Source organism: Sarcophilus harrisii, chromosome 4 (assembly GCF_902635505.1).
Source record: "Sarcophilus harrisii chromosome 4, mSarHar1.11, whole genome shotgun sequence".
Taxonomy (NCBI): Eukaryota; Metazoa; Chordata; class Mammalia; order Dasyuromorphia; family Dasyuridae; genus Sarcophilus; species Sarcophilus harrisii.
The window spans coordinates 428,191,377-428,207,977 of NC_045429.1; the positions used below are offsets into that span (position 1 = coordinate 428,191,377).

The 16,601-nt window shown below is 40.0% G+C and overlaps 1 protein-coding gene across 4 annotated transcripts in view; it reads right to left on the reverse strand.

The window, feature by feature from the left end:
• The window catches only part of HNF1B (HNF1 homeobox B), an 89,942-nt gene that overhangs the window by 10,899 nt on the left and 62,442 nt on the right, over positions 1 to 16,601 (reverse strand). For 2 of the 4 annotated variants that reach the window (XM_031967566.1, XM_031967565.1), the window contains exons 7-8: positions 14,881 to 15,075; positions 11,355 to 11,482 (exon numbers count right to left, since the gene is read on the reverse strand). In XM_031967566.1, the coding sequence (XP_031823426.1) occupies positions 11,355 to 11,482; positions 14,881 to 15,075 (323 nt within the window). The remainder of the gene's footprint in view (positions 1 to 11,354; positions 11,483 to 14,880; positions 15,076 to 16,601) is intronic. The other 2 variants (XM_003769978.4, XM_031967567.1) reach the window with 2 other exon arrangements.

Sequence of the window (16,601 nt, forward strand, 5' to 3'; positions counted from 1 at the left end):
CCACTGTGATAGACTTGGTTCTTAGCGGTTCAATGATTCAAGGCAATCCCAATAAACTTTAAATGGAAAATACCATCCTCATCCAGAGAGAGAACTATGAAGACTGAATGTAAATCAATATATGCTATGTTCACCTTTTTTTTATCTTCTGGGTTTTTTGTCCTTGTGGTTCTTCCCTTTTGCTCTGATTTTTCTCTCCCAATATGATTCATATAGAAAAATGTAAGAAATAAATATACATTTATAACCCCCCAAAATTTGTTTTACATATAACCAGGAAAAATAAAAATTAAAAAAAAAATTTTTTTAAGTTCATGGAAGCCTCCTGAAAGGAATAATCTTCACAGGGCAAATTCCATCTCCCCTTAGTTCTAAAGGAGAGGAGAAAGTGAGTCACTTGCCTAATTTTCCTCTCTGAAACAAAATCTTATTTTTATGGATATCTTTTTTTTTCCTTTTTTTGTGGGGGATTTATTAGGCACCTATTATATACTAGGCATCATATTAAGCATTTTACAAATATCTCATTTGATCCTCATAACAACTCTGTATGATAGATGCTGTTATTACCCTCATTTTAAAAGATGAGGAAATGAAGGCAAAAAAAGAGATCCCACAGTTCATGAGTGTCTGAGGCTGGATTTGAATTCAAGTTTCCCTGTCTCCAGGCTCAATGCTACTGAGCTGCTAATCATGCTCATTCTCAAATACACCTTTCCTACTCTTGTGAGTCACCCCTTATATCTAGAATAAGAAAAAGGAAAGATAAAAGTAGTTCCATCAAATCCACCAAAAAACCAATCCTGCCTGACAGTAACATTTATATAATAATCCACATGCATCATCATCTACCTCTGCTAAGAAGGAAAGTGAATTAGGATGCACAATTGTGAGAAAAGTTGAGTTCGAGTCCTTTCAAATTCCTAAGGCCTTAGTCCTAGTCCTCTGGAATGCCATTTTCCCTTTCTGACCTCCCTCCTCCATCCCCCTTAATAGTCTACTCTTCCCTAGGAGTTTATCAGGATTTTTTTTCCTCTCCAATTTTCAGATTTTAGGTGTAGGGGAGGAAAATGGCTTGTGACCTTGCAGGTTTCAATAGGAGAGCAAACACAAGGGGTAGATAAGGAGACGCCAGCAAGATTCTATGACCTGTCATTAGAGATGGGCCTCCCAGCTATCAAATGTTTGCTGACATAATAAAATGGCGGCAGGGCCCTAAATGTTGTCAAAGGAACCGAAGTTATTTGCCTCCCCTCCAAGTCTAAACAAAAACATCTGATAAGCGATACACTGTATTCCCAGGAAAATTGAAGGTCTGACCCCAAGAGGTCCTTGGTGGGTTCCAGAAGGAAAATTTCAGGCCTGACTAGAAGGGGAATCCTCCTCTCCCTGCAAAAAGACCAATATGGGGAAAGAGTAGCCAAAAAATTCCCAATTCTAGACGTCTGTCACATGTTTTGTAGAGGGTGAGGAGATGGAATTTTAAAACCATGTGGCTTCCTTTTCAGAAAGACGTAGAGAAGCCAAATGGAAGCTGGGAGGGTTGAGAATACAGCAGAAATAGCCCTGGCTCTTGAGGCAGAGAAGACGGATTCATATCCTTTCTCTGATATTTGCTTGTGTGACACTACAAATCACTCAGTTTCTTCATCTATAAAATGAGACGATTGGACTTGATGACTACTAAGGTCCCTCCTCAATCTAAGACCTAATATTGTTTGTGTGTGTGTGTGTGTGTGTGTGTGTGTATGTGTGACAATAGCAATCTGTAAATACCAGGAATTTATGATGTGGACTTTCCAGGTCTATTTTCATCATCCCTAATGAGTGACTTGTTGCTGTGTAGACACTCTCTTGACCTCCCCATAAACTGGGAAGTGAAGTGAATGCAGGCAGTAGCTGCAGCAGCTGGTTAAGAATCCAAAAACAGAGCGAGGAGGAGGCAATTTGTGGCTTGCCCATACTTGTTGCCTCAGGTCACTGCTTGCTGAATGAGGTCTATTTCCAATCTGACAGGAGGCTGTTTCCCAGGAACTCAAGTGGGAAACTGTTTGGATGGTAAATCATGGACAACTCTGTGTGTGTGTGTGTGTGTGTGTGTGTGTGTGAGAGAGAGAGAGAGAGAGAGACAGAGAGAGAGAGAGAGAGAGAGAGAGAGAGAGAGAGAGAGAGAGAGAGAGAGAGAGAGAGAGAGAGAGAGGGAGAGGGAGGGGAAGGGAAAGAGAGAGAAAGAGATTCAAACTGCTCTCTGAAGACTAAGAATAATGAAGAAGCATATAAGAAGAGTCCCTTCTATGTGTGACCTCAGGTATGTCACTTTGTCTCTTAGCCTTCAAGTTCCTCATCTATATAACAAGGGCTTTGGGACAGATGATCCTTAATCTTCTTTCTAAATCTACTTTATTATGAGTTTATTATATGAGCAATACAATTCACATTCAAAGCTCCTAAAAACTAACTTTACAGAGTCCTAGAAGTATGTCTATTTTCTTCATGCAGGGTCTGGGTTGGAGCCAGTAGGTGGGGTGGGGCTCAGGAAATCAGAGATTCACAGTTTTAAAATAAGAAGGAACCCTTGAAGGTCTCCTGGTCTAATGAATCATCATACAGATGAGGAAAATGACGTCTGAGAGGTGAAATAAATTGGCCAAGTGTCAAAGGTAGGGCTTGAATGAACCTAATTGTCTTTCCACTGTACCATACTGCCCTGTTGGATTAATGAAGTGCCTGTTGTATTTAATTATTCTTAGTCTTCAGAAGGGTCATCCAATCCCCTTTCCCTTATGTACTCCCCCTCGAACCATTCTAATTCTTCCCTCAAGTTGGGTAAATGGATCTGGATTATATTGGAAGAGGAAGGAGTTAAGGGTGAAGGTGGAGGTGCCCTGGAGTCAGGAACTCACTGGTATCTAGAAATAGGAAGCTGCAATTAGTCACAGATCCCTCTCCTCCAAAACTCTCCTTCTGAGTCTGGGCCCAAGCTCTTGCAGAATGACCTAAATTCCTTGTTCTCTCTAGTGAGTCTGGGAGGAGAAAAAGTGTGCTGGACCCCTGATAAACTGTGAAATGACCTGGCACTCTGGGAACATGCCAGGCTGGTTTTTGAGAGAGCCTTTTTAGTCTAAGCCCAAACTGGCCACATTATCATCTGATTTATATATGTTTAATGGACTGGGAATTTCAAGCAGATGGCCCACAAGCTATACATGGCCCACAATACTCTTGATCTGAATCAGATTAAAATATAGTTAAGAAATATTTCACAAAATACATAAAAATACAAAACATATAGATAATATTACATTTTAAATTAAGTCAATGTGAAGCAGATTAAAATGTAAGTAAGAAATTTTGAACAAAATAAATAAAAACATATTAAAAGATAGTTTCATTTTAAAATCACTGTACAACCCACAGGGATCTTTATGTATAGATAAGTAACTTCACTTTCAAGTTGAGTTGACATCCTGTCCTAGCCTCACTTTACATATAAGAAACCTGAGGTTCAGGAAGGAGGAATCTCTAACCCAGGATCATAAAGAATGGAACACAGTTATCCTAGCTATTTTCATGCAATTTCCCTATTAGACTGTAAATTCCTTGAGAGCAGAGACTATTTCTTATTTCTGTATCTCTCTTAGTCACCAGCAACAAAGTCTTGCACACTATAAGCATTCTGTAAATGTTCAATGAGTCAGTGTCTTTAGAAGCATAGAAGTTGTTATACTGAGAACTTTTAAGAGAAAAATATTATTTAGACCAACTGTCATCACCCATATATCTCTTCCAGAGTCGCCAGAGTTTAATACCTAATTAGTCCTTAGGTCTCATATTTAGAAAGAGATCTTGGATCATATATTTAGAGTTCGGAAGGATCTTAGTGGAAAATCTAGTCCAATCAATTTATTTTACAAATGAGGAAACTGAGATGAAGAAATTAAGTGATTTATTACACAGACACTTTCAGAGATTAGATCACAGAGTCACAGAAGGAGGAACCTCAGCTGCCATGTAGTCCAACACTCTGCCTCGTCATTCTATAAATGAACAAAGTGAGGCCAAGAAAGGTTAAGAAACTCACTCAGAATCCAAAAAATTAACAAAAGTATCCAAGATCAGAATTTGAACCCAGTTCTTTCAGACTTTAAGCCAATCCATCATGATCCCTCCTAGTCAGTCTGCAGAGAAATCTCTCTAAAAGGGAGAAGGTGTCATAGTGGCTAGACCACCTGGATTTCATTCCCACACTGAAAAGTTATATGACTTTGCACAAGTCATGTGAACCTCAATTTTCTCATCTGGGAAATCATAATAAGTTTAGCTTATAGGATGATTAAAAAGGAAAATGATTTTCAAAATCTTTATGTGCTATTTAATTATATTATTCAAAAGAAATATAGTTGTTACAAATATCAGTAAAAAGGCAGAATTGATAACCAGGGTTTTTTAGGAAATTAAAGAGCATTGCATTTGGAGACAGAAAATATAGTTTGGCTTTTAATCCCTTTGACAACCTGACCTATATCTACCTATTTGTCTGCTTTCTCTATATCTCCTCTCCCTTTCTTTACTTTTCTTTTTTCCTTACTTCTTCCCTTTTTTTCTTTTTCTCCCTTATATTCTTCCCTTCCCCTTTCTTTTTCCTTCCTTTCCTTTCCCCCCTTCTCTTCCTCCCTTCCTTCGCTCCCTCTTTTTTCCTCCCTTTCTCATTCCTTTTTTCTCCTTTCTCTTCCTCCTTCCCTCTCTCTCTTCCTTCTATCCCTTGGGTCTCCCTCTTTTGCCTATGCTAGACACACATTCCAACCACTTGCAGGGCAAAACTCTAGGGCAGACCAGCAAAGGAATTTTGACCTACTCCATTTTCTGAGGCAGTTTGCCCCTCCTTGGGTAGCCTCATGGCCTTCTGCTTCTAGGGTCTCCCCAAAGTGGTGCCGGACAGTGCAGTTACTCAATCAACTTTAGCACTATATTTAATCTACCAATCTCAGTCTCCCCAGTACCGGAGTCTAACAATCTAGGTCCCAGGGAAGGCAGGGGAATTAGCTATTTCATGACAGTTTCTTCATTCTATCCCTTCCCAGTGGCTTGAGAAAACTTGTTTAGAGCAGAGACTACTAAGGAAAGACTAGACTACACATGGTGTGCACAATCAGAAGAAATACTGAGATGGAGCTATGTATATAGATTGTTCTCTTGAGGATTTTTTTCTCACTGGTTATATTTTCTCCAACTCTAGATGGTCAGAACACAGAACCATGTTTTCCCCTTGGCTCTATCACCCATTGGCCTGTCCCATCCTTACCCCTATCCATAAAAGAAGATGGCAGCAGGACTTCTAGATCAGAAGAGAAGACAATGGCAATGAAAAGACTGTTCCTTTTCTATTCTCCAAAAAATAATGTATATAAAGTGTTTTTACTTCTTTCAATTCTATGCAAGTTTCAATTTTTATTATCACAACTATAACTTATCTCCTCATCTTTTTTGTTGGGGAATGGATAGAACGTTTAAGGGCAAGTTACTATCCAGTTATGTCTCTTTTATAGCTAATGCCTTGTAGATGCAAAGGTAGGGGGAAATGACTGTCTTTTTATAATTTGATAAGAATACTGGGGTGTAAACTCATCTTCCATAGACTCACAAAGCATCTTTGGAATAACTGGAATAACACTTCATCTAGCTCTCACATGGTTTTAATTTCTTCTAATCTTGTTTAATAAAACTCTAATAATAAATATTAGGCAAAGTATAAAACAGGGAGATGCATTTTGCCAAAAGTCTTCTTTGGTGGGATGGAGGGTCCAAGGCAAGAAGGGTAGATGAGGTCCCCCACATGTTCCAAATTGTGGTTGATATTGTGTTGAGTATATCAAGCCCCAAGATATTGCAAAGTTTCCTGGACCTATATTTGTTCAAAGGAATTTGACCTGACCATACACGGAAAAAATGAAGAATTCCAGATTTCAACATATATATCTGAATGAAAACCCAATAGAGCTTCTCCAGCAATATGTATATCTGGGACAAATGTTATAGATGAACAATGAGTTCAGCCCAGAGATGAAAAGGAAAAGAATAGGTTAAATAGCTTTTGGGAAATTATAAAGTACTTTTACTGACCCCGAAGCTTCCCATAACATCCAAGACGCATCTTTTTTAATACAAACATTTTGTTGTTATCATTGCTATTTAGCAACAAAACATGGAATACCAGTATACCTCCTAAAAACTAAAATTGAACAACACAGAGGGCAATAGAAAGGCACATGGTGGGTATGAGCAGACTGCAACACACAACTCTTGGGCAATTCCAAAGAACAGTTGTAAACAATGTCATCAATGATTTGCAGGACAGGAAGAGAAGATGGCTAAGTGATGTAGTAAGAGAAAAAGATGATGGGTCAATGGTCAAAGTACTTTACTGCTATCCTCATAATGTTGTCAGAAAATGAGGATCTCCTTCACCATATTGGATGTTTCCCATATGGTGAACTTTTCAGAGAAGAAGGGCAAGAAGAGGCAGCCTGGCTAGACTTCAATATATATTACTGGAGGAAATATATATATTGGAGGAATTTATGAGGTCACCAATCCATTGAAGTGTTTCAGCAGAGATAGATAAAATGGTGGCTTTTTAATGGAATAAATGGCTTTGGAGATTGAATCATCTTTGGTAGACATCTTTTAGATAACTCCAATAGAGGACGATATGGAAGCAGTGGACCTCATTCTGCTCCCACATGATTTTAATTTCTTCTATATTCTGACACCTTTTTTCCCATTTCTTGGAGACTAAAAGTATCTGGTATGACAATATCTATTTAAAATGCTCTTAAATTTTTATAATCCAGGGTGATTGTGGACAACTCTTCATTCTACAATGACACTTTGACTTCAGTAAGATATATTTGCTGAATTCTCAAGACTATGTAGAGGGTTGTAGCTGTACTATGGGAATGTCTTCTGTTATTTTATAAAGAAAAGAGTTTCAAAAAGTTATCACCTTTTTGAAATTTCAAGTATTGCTGTAGATAAGTGCCTCTTTTGTTGTTGTTACTGGTGTTTCTGTCATTGAAGGATTTGTGCAATATGATACATAGAGCATAAATAAGTTAGCTTTGGAGCCAGAAAAGATTGAGATCAAGTTTCACCTCTGACACAAACTGACCGTGTGACTTTTGGCAAGTCGCTTCTTTTCCCTAGGGCTCTTTCCTCATCTGCAAATGAAAGAATTGGACCAGATAGTCCTATGTTTTCATCCAGCTCTAGGTCTAGGACTTATGATCATAACACAAAGTCATTTCAAGATGGAGATAATACTGAGACAAGGGGGAGTCAGGAAAGACTTCATCTAGGAGGTGGTTCCTGGGCTATATTTCAGAGGAAGCTAGAGATACTTTAAGGAGAAGAGAAAGGAGTTTTGTTCGAGGCATGGAAGTCATGTGCAGCAAACAGCTAGCTAGTGAATTAGACTGCAGTGGAAAGCGGGTAAAAGGATGTATATAATATTCAGTAGACCTTGAAAGGAAGGTAGAAACCAGATTATGGAGAAGTTCAAATGCTAAGCTGGGTATACTGTGGTTTACTTCAAAGGCAAAAAAGGAGCCCCTGAAAATCTTCGAGGGGTACTTCCCAAAGGCAGCACACTCTATGGATTTCACATCCATTACTGATCTTGACCCTAAAACCTACAATGGTAATGATGATAGCATTAATTATCATATTGGTAGGTACTTTGAGGGCATCTCATTGGATGGAGTGGTGACCCTAAAATCAGAAGAACCTGAGAATTTGGCTTCAGAAGTTTATTAGATACATAAGCCTGAGTAAGTCACTTACTTCCAATTGCCCCAAAATAAATAGAAGGCAGAAAGATAGAATGGATAGTAGATGAATGAATGAAAAAATAAAATAGGCAATCCTAAAGGGAAAGCATCTGAGGATATTTGAAGGCATGAGGTAGCCTGCAAAATCCAAAAAGGGAAAACTAGAGCATTGCTGTTGGACTAGTTCAGCCTTTCAAGGTTCGCTGGTCACCTAGTCCAGCAAAAGGGAGAAGTCATCATGGGGATTGATGACCATCTCTCCCAGGGAGCATCTCAGAGTATTTTCATTAAGAGAACATTTCCTGGATTTGGAGGACATGTTTCAACAAGCAAGCATCAAAGTCAACTCAGGGAAGACAGAATAATTAATCACAGACCAGGGTAGGGCTGACCAACTGGCAGATGAACCGATAAGGCCTTTCAAAGGAAGTGGTATACCCGAGGAGCGTGGCTGCACCTGGCTGCCCCTTGGATTGAGATTTGTAAGCAGAGATAAATGTTTTCCCCATACATTACAAAGTGGGGGAGATTGCTCAGAAGACCGAGGGCAGGGGGATTGGGAGGGATGCTTTCACTTTCTACAAGGTGAGAGAAAAGTAGTCTCACGTCCTATACATACTATCTCTCTCTCTCTCTCTCTCTCTCTCTCTCTCTCTCTCTCTCTCACACACACACACACACACACACACACTCATGCACATGTACACACATACACAAACACACCCCTCTTCCTCAGACACATGGGATTTACAATGTACTCTCTGTGCCCATGTAAGGGTGTGACTTCTCTTTCATCTTCTCTAAGGTTTCTCAGAATTCAGCTAGGTAGGGGATGAGGATGAGGAGGAAGTGAGGCAGGGACTGTGTGTGTAGATAGAAGGGGTGGGGCATGATGATAGCTCTGACCACAATAGTAGGTCCACTCTAAGACCAGACTTTAAAAAGTTGGCATCTCTCATAGACTCTTAGAGACTTTAAGAGTTGGGGGTGGGGGAGGGAGACTTTTGAGATTCTGCCCAATCTCATCATTTGACAAATGAGAAAAATATGATCCAGAGAAGTCAAATAAGGCAGCTTTGTATGGGGGGAAGAGCCTTTCCTTGTAGCCAGCAGACGCTTAGATTCAAATCCTGCCTCTGACACTTCCCAGCTATGTGACCATGGACAAGAAATTTCAATTCAACCTATTTCCTCATCCATAAAAGGGAAATAGCTTAGAAGGTAAGCTCTTTGAAACCAGGATTGTTTTGTCTTTGTCTTTGTATCACTCCTGATGCTTCCTTAGCATATAACGTAGGCTTAAAAAGTGTTTGGTGAATGACTGTTTGATTGTGCATTTATTAAATACCTTTGTATGACAGGTACCATACTAAGCATAGGAGATACAAAGATAAAAATGAAATACAACTTTTATTCTCTAGGAAGGACTCACTTCATAAACTCATGGTGGGGATAATATAAAATTAAACATACAAAGAGCCTTGTATACCTTAAAGCACTGTATAAATAAGTTATGTTTTTAATGTGATTTATCCAAGTCACACGGTTAAGAAAGGGCAGGTACAGGGACCCACAGCCAGGGCCTCTGCTTCCACAGAATCATGGATCTAGACCCTTATAGACCAAACTGAATTTTTTACAGATAAGGAAACTGAGTCCCAGTAAAGCCAAGTAACTTGCTTAAGATCCCACAGAGGCAGAATTTGAATACAAATCTTCAGACTCCAGAGCCATTGTTCTCTCTATCATGTTACCTCCTGTATTCTATTACATCATATGGTATGCTTTCCAGAGTTCAGATGGGGGAGAAAAATAAACACATTAGCTAAGTGTCACCATAAGCTGACAAGTTCAAGGCTGCCTTCTTTTTAACTCATAATCGATAAAGGTCAAACAGTTCCCACGCTACATGGATCCAGTTCCTCTAAAGATACTATTGATTGTTTTGGAACCACAGTCTCTGTCCAAATAGGTCTATATCTCTTTTGTCTAACATTGAGTTTCCCAAATAAATTTGACAGTTTGCTGCTACAGTTTTGGTCCCATCTGCCTTTATTCCCATCTTTGCCTTCTATTACTGCTATCTTCTCCACCATGGAACCAGCAATCAGTCATGAGCTTTAATGGCATCATTTCCTCTCTCCCTCCACATCCCAAAGATCTGTACCTTGATTTTTTTTTCTCATTAAAACACACTCATAAATGATTTTTATGTGACCCCATGGAAAGGTCAGTAAGACAGAAAAGCAAACTTCACCGCAAGTTGTAACCTGGGCACTCCACTCAAATTGGGGCATCCCTCTCAAGCACTCAGGGTAACTCAGATTCCAGGGTCTAGGTCACTCTGAATCTAGACGAGCCCAACCTCTGCTTGAACCCCTTGGCCATGCAAAAGCATCTGCATTTAGCCCACTCTATATTGGGCATCTGACTGGATGAGATCTGATTATGAGAAATCCTCAAGGATTCTTCTATAAAGAAGGGATGTGTGCAGTCTTTAGCCATTAATCACAGATATGGGGCAGGAAGGGTTCATTAAGAAAATTACTCTCAACCCTTTCATGTGACAGAAGAGGAGACTAAGGGCCAGAGTTATATGACTTGCCCAAAATCACATAGGTGGAAATAGAACTGGTCTGCGAACCCACAGAATTATAGAGAAAGAGAACTGCCTAGATATGCATGAAAATCCTAAGGAGTCTAGTACCTTGATTATAAAATAAGTTTAGACAACTGTCTAGTCCTCTAAGAAAGCTTCCATTATGATGGGTGACAGAGACCACCACTCGGGTTGTAGAGACACCTATGAAGAGCTCAATACTTTCAGCTTGTTCTTCATTGTGGTGTTCTGTCTCTGAAGGCAGCAAAGCATATTGAATAGAGATTTCAAATGCTGCCTCAAACTTTTACTAGCTGTGGGGCCCTGGACAAATCACTTAACTTCTCTGCCTCAGTTTTCTCATCTGAAAAATGAAAGGGTTGAATTCTATAACCTCTAAGCTTCCTTCCAACTCTAAATCTATGATTCTACAATATGACTCTGGTTTTTATAACAATATCTGGAATATAGTAAATGCTTAATAAGTGCTTTTTCATTCATTCATTCACTTATAATTTCTGTGAACCCCTAATACTATATCAAACTTTGCAGAGCTTTTTCTTCTTAACAGCCCAGTGAAGTAGGTTATAAAAATATCATCAGCACCATTTTACAACTCAGGGGGGTGGGGGGGAAGACTCCTAAGATTGAAATGACCTGGTCACAAATCTAGTTAGAGGTTAAGAGTTCATCAGATTCCAAGTTCAGTGTTCTTTCTTATAGCAACTTGGTATCAAGGCACTAAGCTTATGATGAAAAATATACCTGACAACAAAGTAATAATAATAGCTACCATTTACATAGCTTCTTCAGGTTTGCAAAGCACTTTATATCTATAATCTGGCATACCCTTGCTCTGTCTTGTCATCCCTCCCCATTTGCAGCTTATATATACACACTCCCCAAATCCCAACCAGCCCCTGACATACCAGAATTACCTGTTTACTGGAAGACATGTTGGTGAGTGTACTAATACTACTGGTGTCTGTGACCACCATGGCAGACGGAAACCGGGAGGTGTGGGAATACTGGGGGGGTTCCTGCTTGTGCGCGTACACTGGAGAGAAAGAGGATGAAGAAAGTCAGCAAGCGTACAGTGATGGGTAAATCGTAGTCACCCTGTGGAGAGAGGATCCACACTGTCAGTGTCACTTAGCTGAGTTAGCCTTGGGTGGGGGTGGTACCTATAAAATAGATCCCTAAAACTATGGGAATGGTGTCATTCTCCTAGTTTTCTACATATTATCAAGGAAAAGACAAGTGGTTAAATGGGTTTAGAATAGAAAGCATCAACTAAAACATGGGGCCTATGAAACCTTGGCTAATGCCAGCTGAATTCGATAAGCACATATTAAATACCTACTATGTGCAAGATACTGGCGTTATGGCATTTTTGTGTGTACAAAGACAAAAACAAAAACAAATATCATTTTCCCCTGCCTTCCAAAAGCTTTCATTCTGATGAATTGATTTTTTTTTTACTAGACTTTTTCTTTTATTGGTATAGAAAATTCTGATAAAGAAATCCCTCTTCTAAAATAAGTCAGAGCCTGTTTTGCATTTATAGGGTTAGAGTTACCTTTGGGAACTAAAAGGTTAAGTGACTTGTTCTGGATCATGTAGCTAGTAGGCTATAGCAGAGGTGAAAGCATCTAGGGATGGAACATTAAAAACAATGCCAAACTTGTCTATGATGTTACTTTTGCTTCTCTTCCTTCTTTGTCCTTCCCTTCCTCCTTCTCGCTTTCATTGTTCCTGTCCCTGCCCTTATCCCTGTCTCTGTTTCTGTCTCTGTCTCTGTCTGTCTGTCTGTCTGTCTGTTTCTTTATCTTTCTTTCTCTCTGTGTCTCTTTCCTTTGCTCTATAGATAGGTGAGGGATAGATTCAGAAATGAAGGTGGCATAAAAACAAAATATTATTAATAAAAATTTGATTTTTAAAATGTATGTGCTAAACTCTGAGAAACTGAAAAATCACTAAAGATTTTGGAAAAAAAATAGAGAAAGAATCATACTTCCTATTTATGGCAGGGGACAGATGTGGTCCCTTTGTCATATGTGGTCACTGCATTAGGTATATATGCTTATTTGCTTTTCTTTGTTACAAGGGAAAAATCAGTCCCTTGACTGAATAAGGAAAGATAAGGAAAAGATTTTTTTTCTTTCAGAAATGTTAGTTATGAAAGGTATCCATGGAACCTTTTTCCTTTTTAATGTTTGTGCTAGTCTGTACTTTAAAAGGGCCTCATGGGATGGCTGGCTCATCTCATCCAATAAGGGATGTTTGACCTTGACATTCTAGAGATAGCCCAATTGGAAGCAATACCAGCCTTGGGCTGGGTCACTTGGGAGGTCAGCCTGAGTCTTGGACTTAGTAAGGGAAGGGCCATGAGAGTAGGGGCCAGGAGGAAGAGTTCTGGTGAGTAAAGTTTGGGTTCAGATTGAGGGTCTGGCAGATGCTGAAAGGTCATAAAAATGTGATTGGAATTGAAATGGGAATCACAAACCTGCTGTATAGATTCTACAGGGACCAGGAACCATTGAGACATAGACTGACTTGATTTTGTTCCCTCAAACCCCAGAAAACTCCTGGCTCTAATTCCTACTCCTAACTTCCACTTAACTATGTGACCCTGAACAAGTCACCTGACCCTGTTGGCCTCAGTTTCCTCACCTGTAAAATGATCTAGAGAAAGAAATGACAAACCACTCTGGGATCGCTGCCAAGAAAACCTCAAATGGGATTATGAAGAGTCAGACATGACTGAAAAATGACTGAACAACAACATGTTCCTTCACAGAGACTGATTCCCAGTTTCTCAGAGGAAAGCTGTTTATGTCTATTGTTGGAGATGTTTTATCTAAACAAGGAAATCAGCCTTCTCCTGGGACTTATTACCTGCACTTAAGTGAGAGTTGAGTCTGGAACTGGGCCTGGAGCATCTTTCTAGGGACGCTGACAGAGGCCGGGGACAATCCCCTGACAAGACATTTGATGGCAGTTACAAGAGGGAGGCCAGACTGGGCCTGCCTTTGGGGACAATTTAGAGAGAAAGAAGTGGGAAATTCCTCCCTGAAGCATGGGTATGACTTTCTCCTGCTATCTTTTCCCCCAAGATTCATTATGTTGCCTGGAGAAATACAAAGGTGAAGAGGAAGTGAGTCAGAAAGGATGCTGGAGGTCTCCTATATTATCCTGTGGTTTAAACTCATTATATAAACATTCCCTATTCCTGCAACTGCTGGAGTCTGCCCTCCCAAATGACCTTGTCTTTATTTATATCTCTCCACTATAAAAGATTCTGCATATGGTTATGTATAGGTTTATTGCTTCTCCACTAGAATAAAAGTTCCTTGTGGGTAAGGATTGCTTCACTCTTTATACTTGCACATTCTTTGTGTGACTGGCACATTTGGTACCTGCTATATTCATGTTTATTGATTGATGTATTTGGCGAGGAGGGGTTGCATCCTCTTGGAAGGATCCAAGAAGGGGAAGGACTCAAAAAAGTTAGAGTTGGATAGCACTTTAGAGACTGTCTAGTCTAGGGGATCTTAATCTGGAGTCCATGAGCTTGCTTTTTTAATATACTGATAACTATATTTCAATAAAATTGGTTCCTTTTATATTTTATTTTATGCCTTTAAAAACCACTAAAGGGGGTCACGATACCATAAAAAGGTTAAAAACACTGATATGATCCCCTCCCCAGGTTCATATCATCATCTTCCTGTAATTACTTTGTATGTTTATATACATAGATGTGCATGTGCATACACACATACATAGAAACACAAGTCTGTCTATATGTATATATTTATATTTACATTGTAACATATATACATGTGTATATATGTATATTCGTATTTATATATTATATATAGATGCACATACACCTATATAAATATATGTATTTGTGTGTGTGTGTGTGTGTGTATGTGTGTAGTTTTCTCCCCTACTTCCTCCACCGAATATAAACTCACCGAAGGCAGGGATTGTTTTGTTTTTGTCTGTTTTGTTCCCAGTACACAGTATCGGGAGCCTGGTACATAGTAGGTGCTTAATAAGTGAAAGTAAAATGGAATTCAACTGAATGAAAAAAAAATGAGGCCCAGAAGAAAGTACCAGCCCAAGAAACTGAATATTACCTTTTCATTTTACAGAAAAGGAAACTGAGGCACAGAGAAAATGAATGGCATCTCAAGTTAAGTTTGAACCCATGTCTTCCTGAATACAAATTTAGTATCCTCTCCATTAAAACTCAATCCTTCTAAGCCTCTCTCTGCTCTGCCCAGTGGCCCCAAATTGAATTCAATAAATCCTATTTACTCCCTCTGAAAGGAGGTGACCATAATCTGCACTGGAACATCGAGGGATCAAAACTTGGAGGAGGACAGAAAGAGGGGGAGCCTTGTCAGGTCTTGTCCACCCACCCCCCCCTTGCCGGCTCCTTACTGTGGGAGTTCTGGAGCTGAGTTACTGCCGCCATGAAAGGCTGTTGGGCCATGGGGTTTCCAGGGGGCTGCTGTAGGAGCGACTGCTGATGAGGGCTGTGCAGCTGCGGGGGGAACTGGGCGGGCTGCAGGGCGGCCAAGCTGCCCGCCACACTGTTGATGACAGGGACACTCTGGCCTTGGGACGTGTTGAGGCCTGTGGGAGCAAGAGAAGACAGTGGAGAAGCCTTTGGACACAGGGACTCCCAGCTTAGCAGCTGCTCCCTCCCTCTCACCTGGGGCTGGCAGGTACCTCTGGGAAAATTGTGCTGGGAGAAAAGAGCCTGGGGGCTGGGGAGAGACACTGATGGAGAAAAGGGAAGTGGGAGGTAAGAGACACAAACAAAAAGAAGGGAAGAGAGAAGGAAACACATAAAGAGAAAGAGACAGAAAGAAATAAAGAGAAGGGGAAGGGGGAGGAGGAGACAGATGTAAGGGATACTTCCACACAGAGAGAGACAGAGAGGAGAGGGAGACAGAGAGAGACACAGAGACCCACAGAGAGACATGGAGACAAGGACAGAGACAGAGAGACAGAGAAGGAAGAGGAGGAGGAGGAAGGAAGGGGAGACAGAAGAAAAGATAAGAGAGGAAAAGAGAAGACAAGAGAGGGAGAAATAGAAGAGCAGGAGAGAAAAACAAAGAAAGACACAGAAAAAAGGAGGAGGAAGAGGAAGAGGAGGAAAGAAAAGAGAGGAGAGGAATCATCTTTTGTGTCAAGAAAAAACCAGTACAAGTCTTGCCAGGTGTCTCTGACACCTTCCCTTTTGACTTTCCCATTTCTTATGGCATAACACTATTCCATTACATCTATATACCATCATTTGTTCACCATTCTTCAACTGATGGACATCTGTATATGATGGAGATCTTCCAGTTCTTTGTCACCACAAAAAGAACTGCTATAAGTATCTGTGTGCATTAGTCTTTTCCCTCTTTTTTCAATATCTTTTTAATCTAAGCCTAATAGAAAGTAATATTGCTCTGTCAAAGTATCTGCTCAGTTTAATAATCTTTAAAGCAATAAATATTATAGTTTTATTTTTGCTTGTTTTTTTCTGGATGGGAAGGAGAGAAAATAAATGCTTTCAAATTGAGAAAAATAAATTTAAATTTAAAATTTAAAAACAGAGAAAATTAATTCTCCCCATCAGACTACAATTCAGACTGTGAATTCAGGATACAATGTGGTATCTGTGCTAAAGCGGGGTTCATTTAGCTCCTAAGAGGTGCTAATTTGCGTCCAACCAGAAGAGGGCAGGAACGTGAAGGAGCCCAAGCTCAGCTCAAAGTCATTCTCTTGTACCTGGAGCAATCTGAATATTCCTAGCTGGTGTGATGTATTAAAAACGTTGACCAATTTTCCATCTATAGTAAAAAGTGAAGCAGGATGGGACTGAGAGAGATAGGTCTGAATTTAAGTGTCAAGCATCGAAAGATTATAGTTAGGGAGCAGGACCGATGTCACATAAGAAGGAGCTAGCATTAGAGTCTGTCCTTACAAGTAGATGTAGTGGGTATCATCGTTTTCCCAACCACTGTGTGTGCACTCAGTTCCCTTGACATCAAGATGGCGGTACCAGGACCTGGCTACTGTATCTGGATCCTATTACATCACGACACTTTTCTACTTTTGAATTTAGGATCAAGTCCTCTGCAGACCTTCCCAAAATTCTCCCTCAA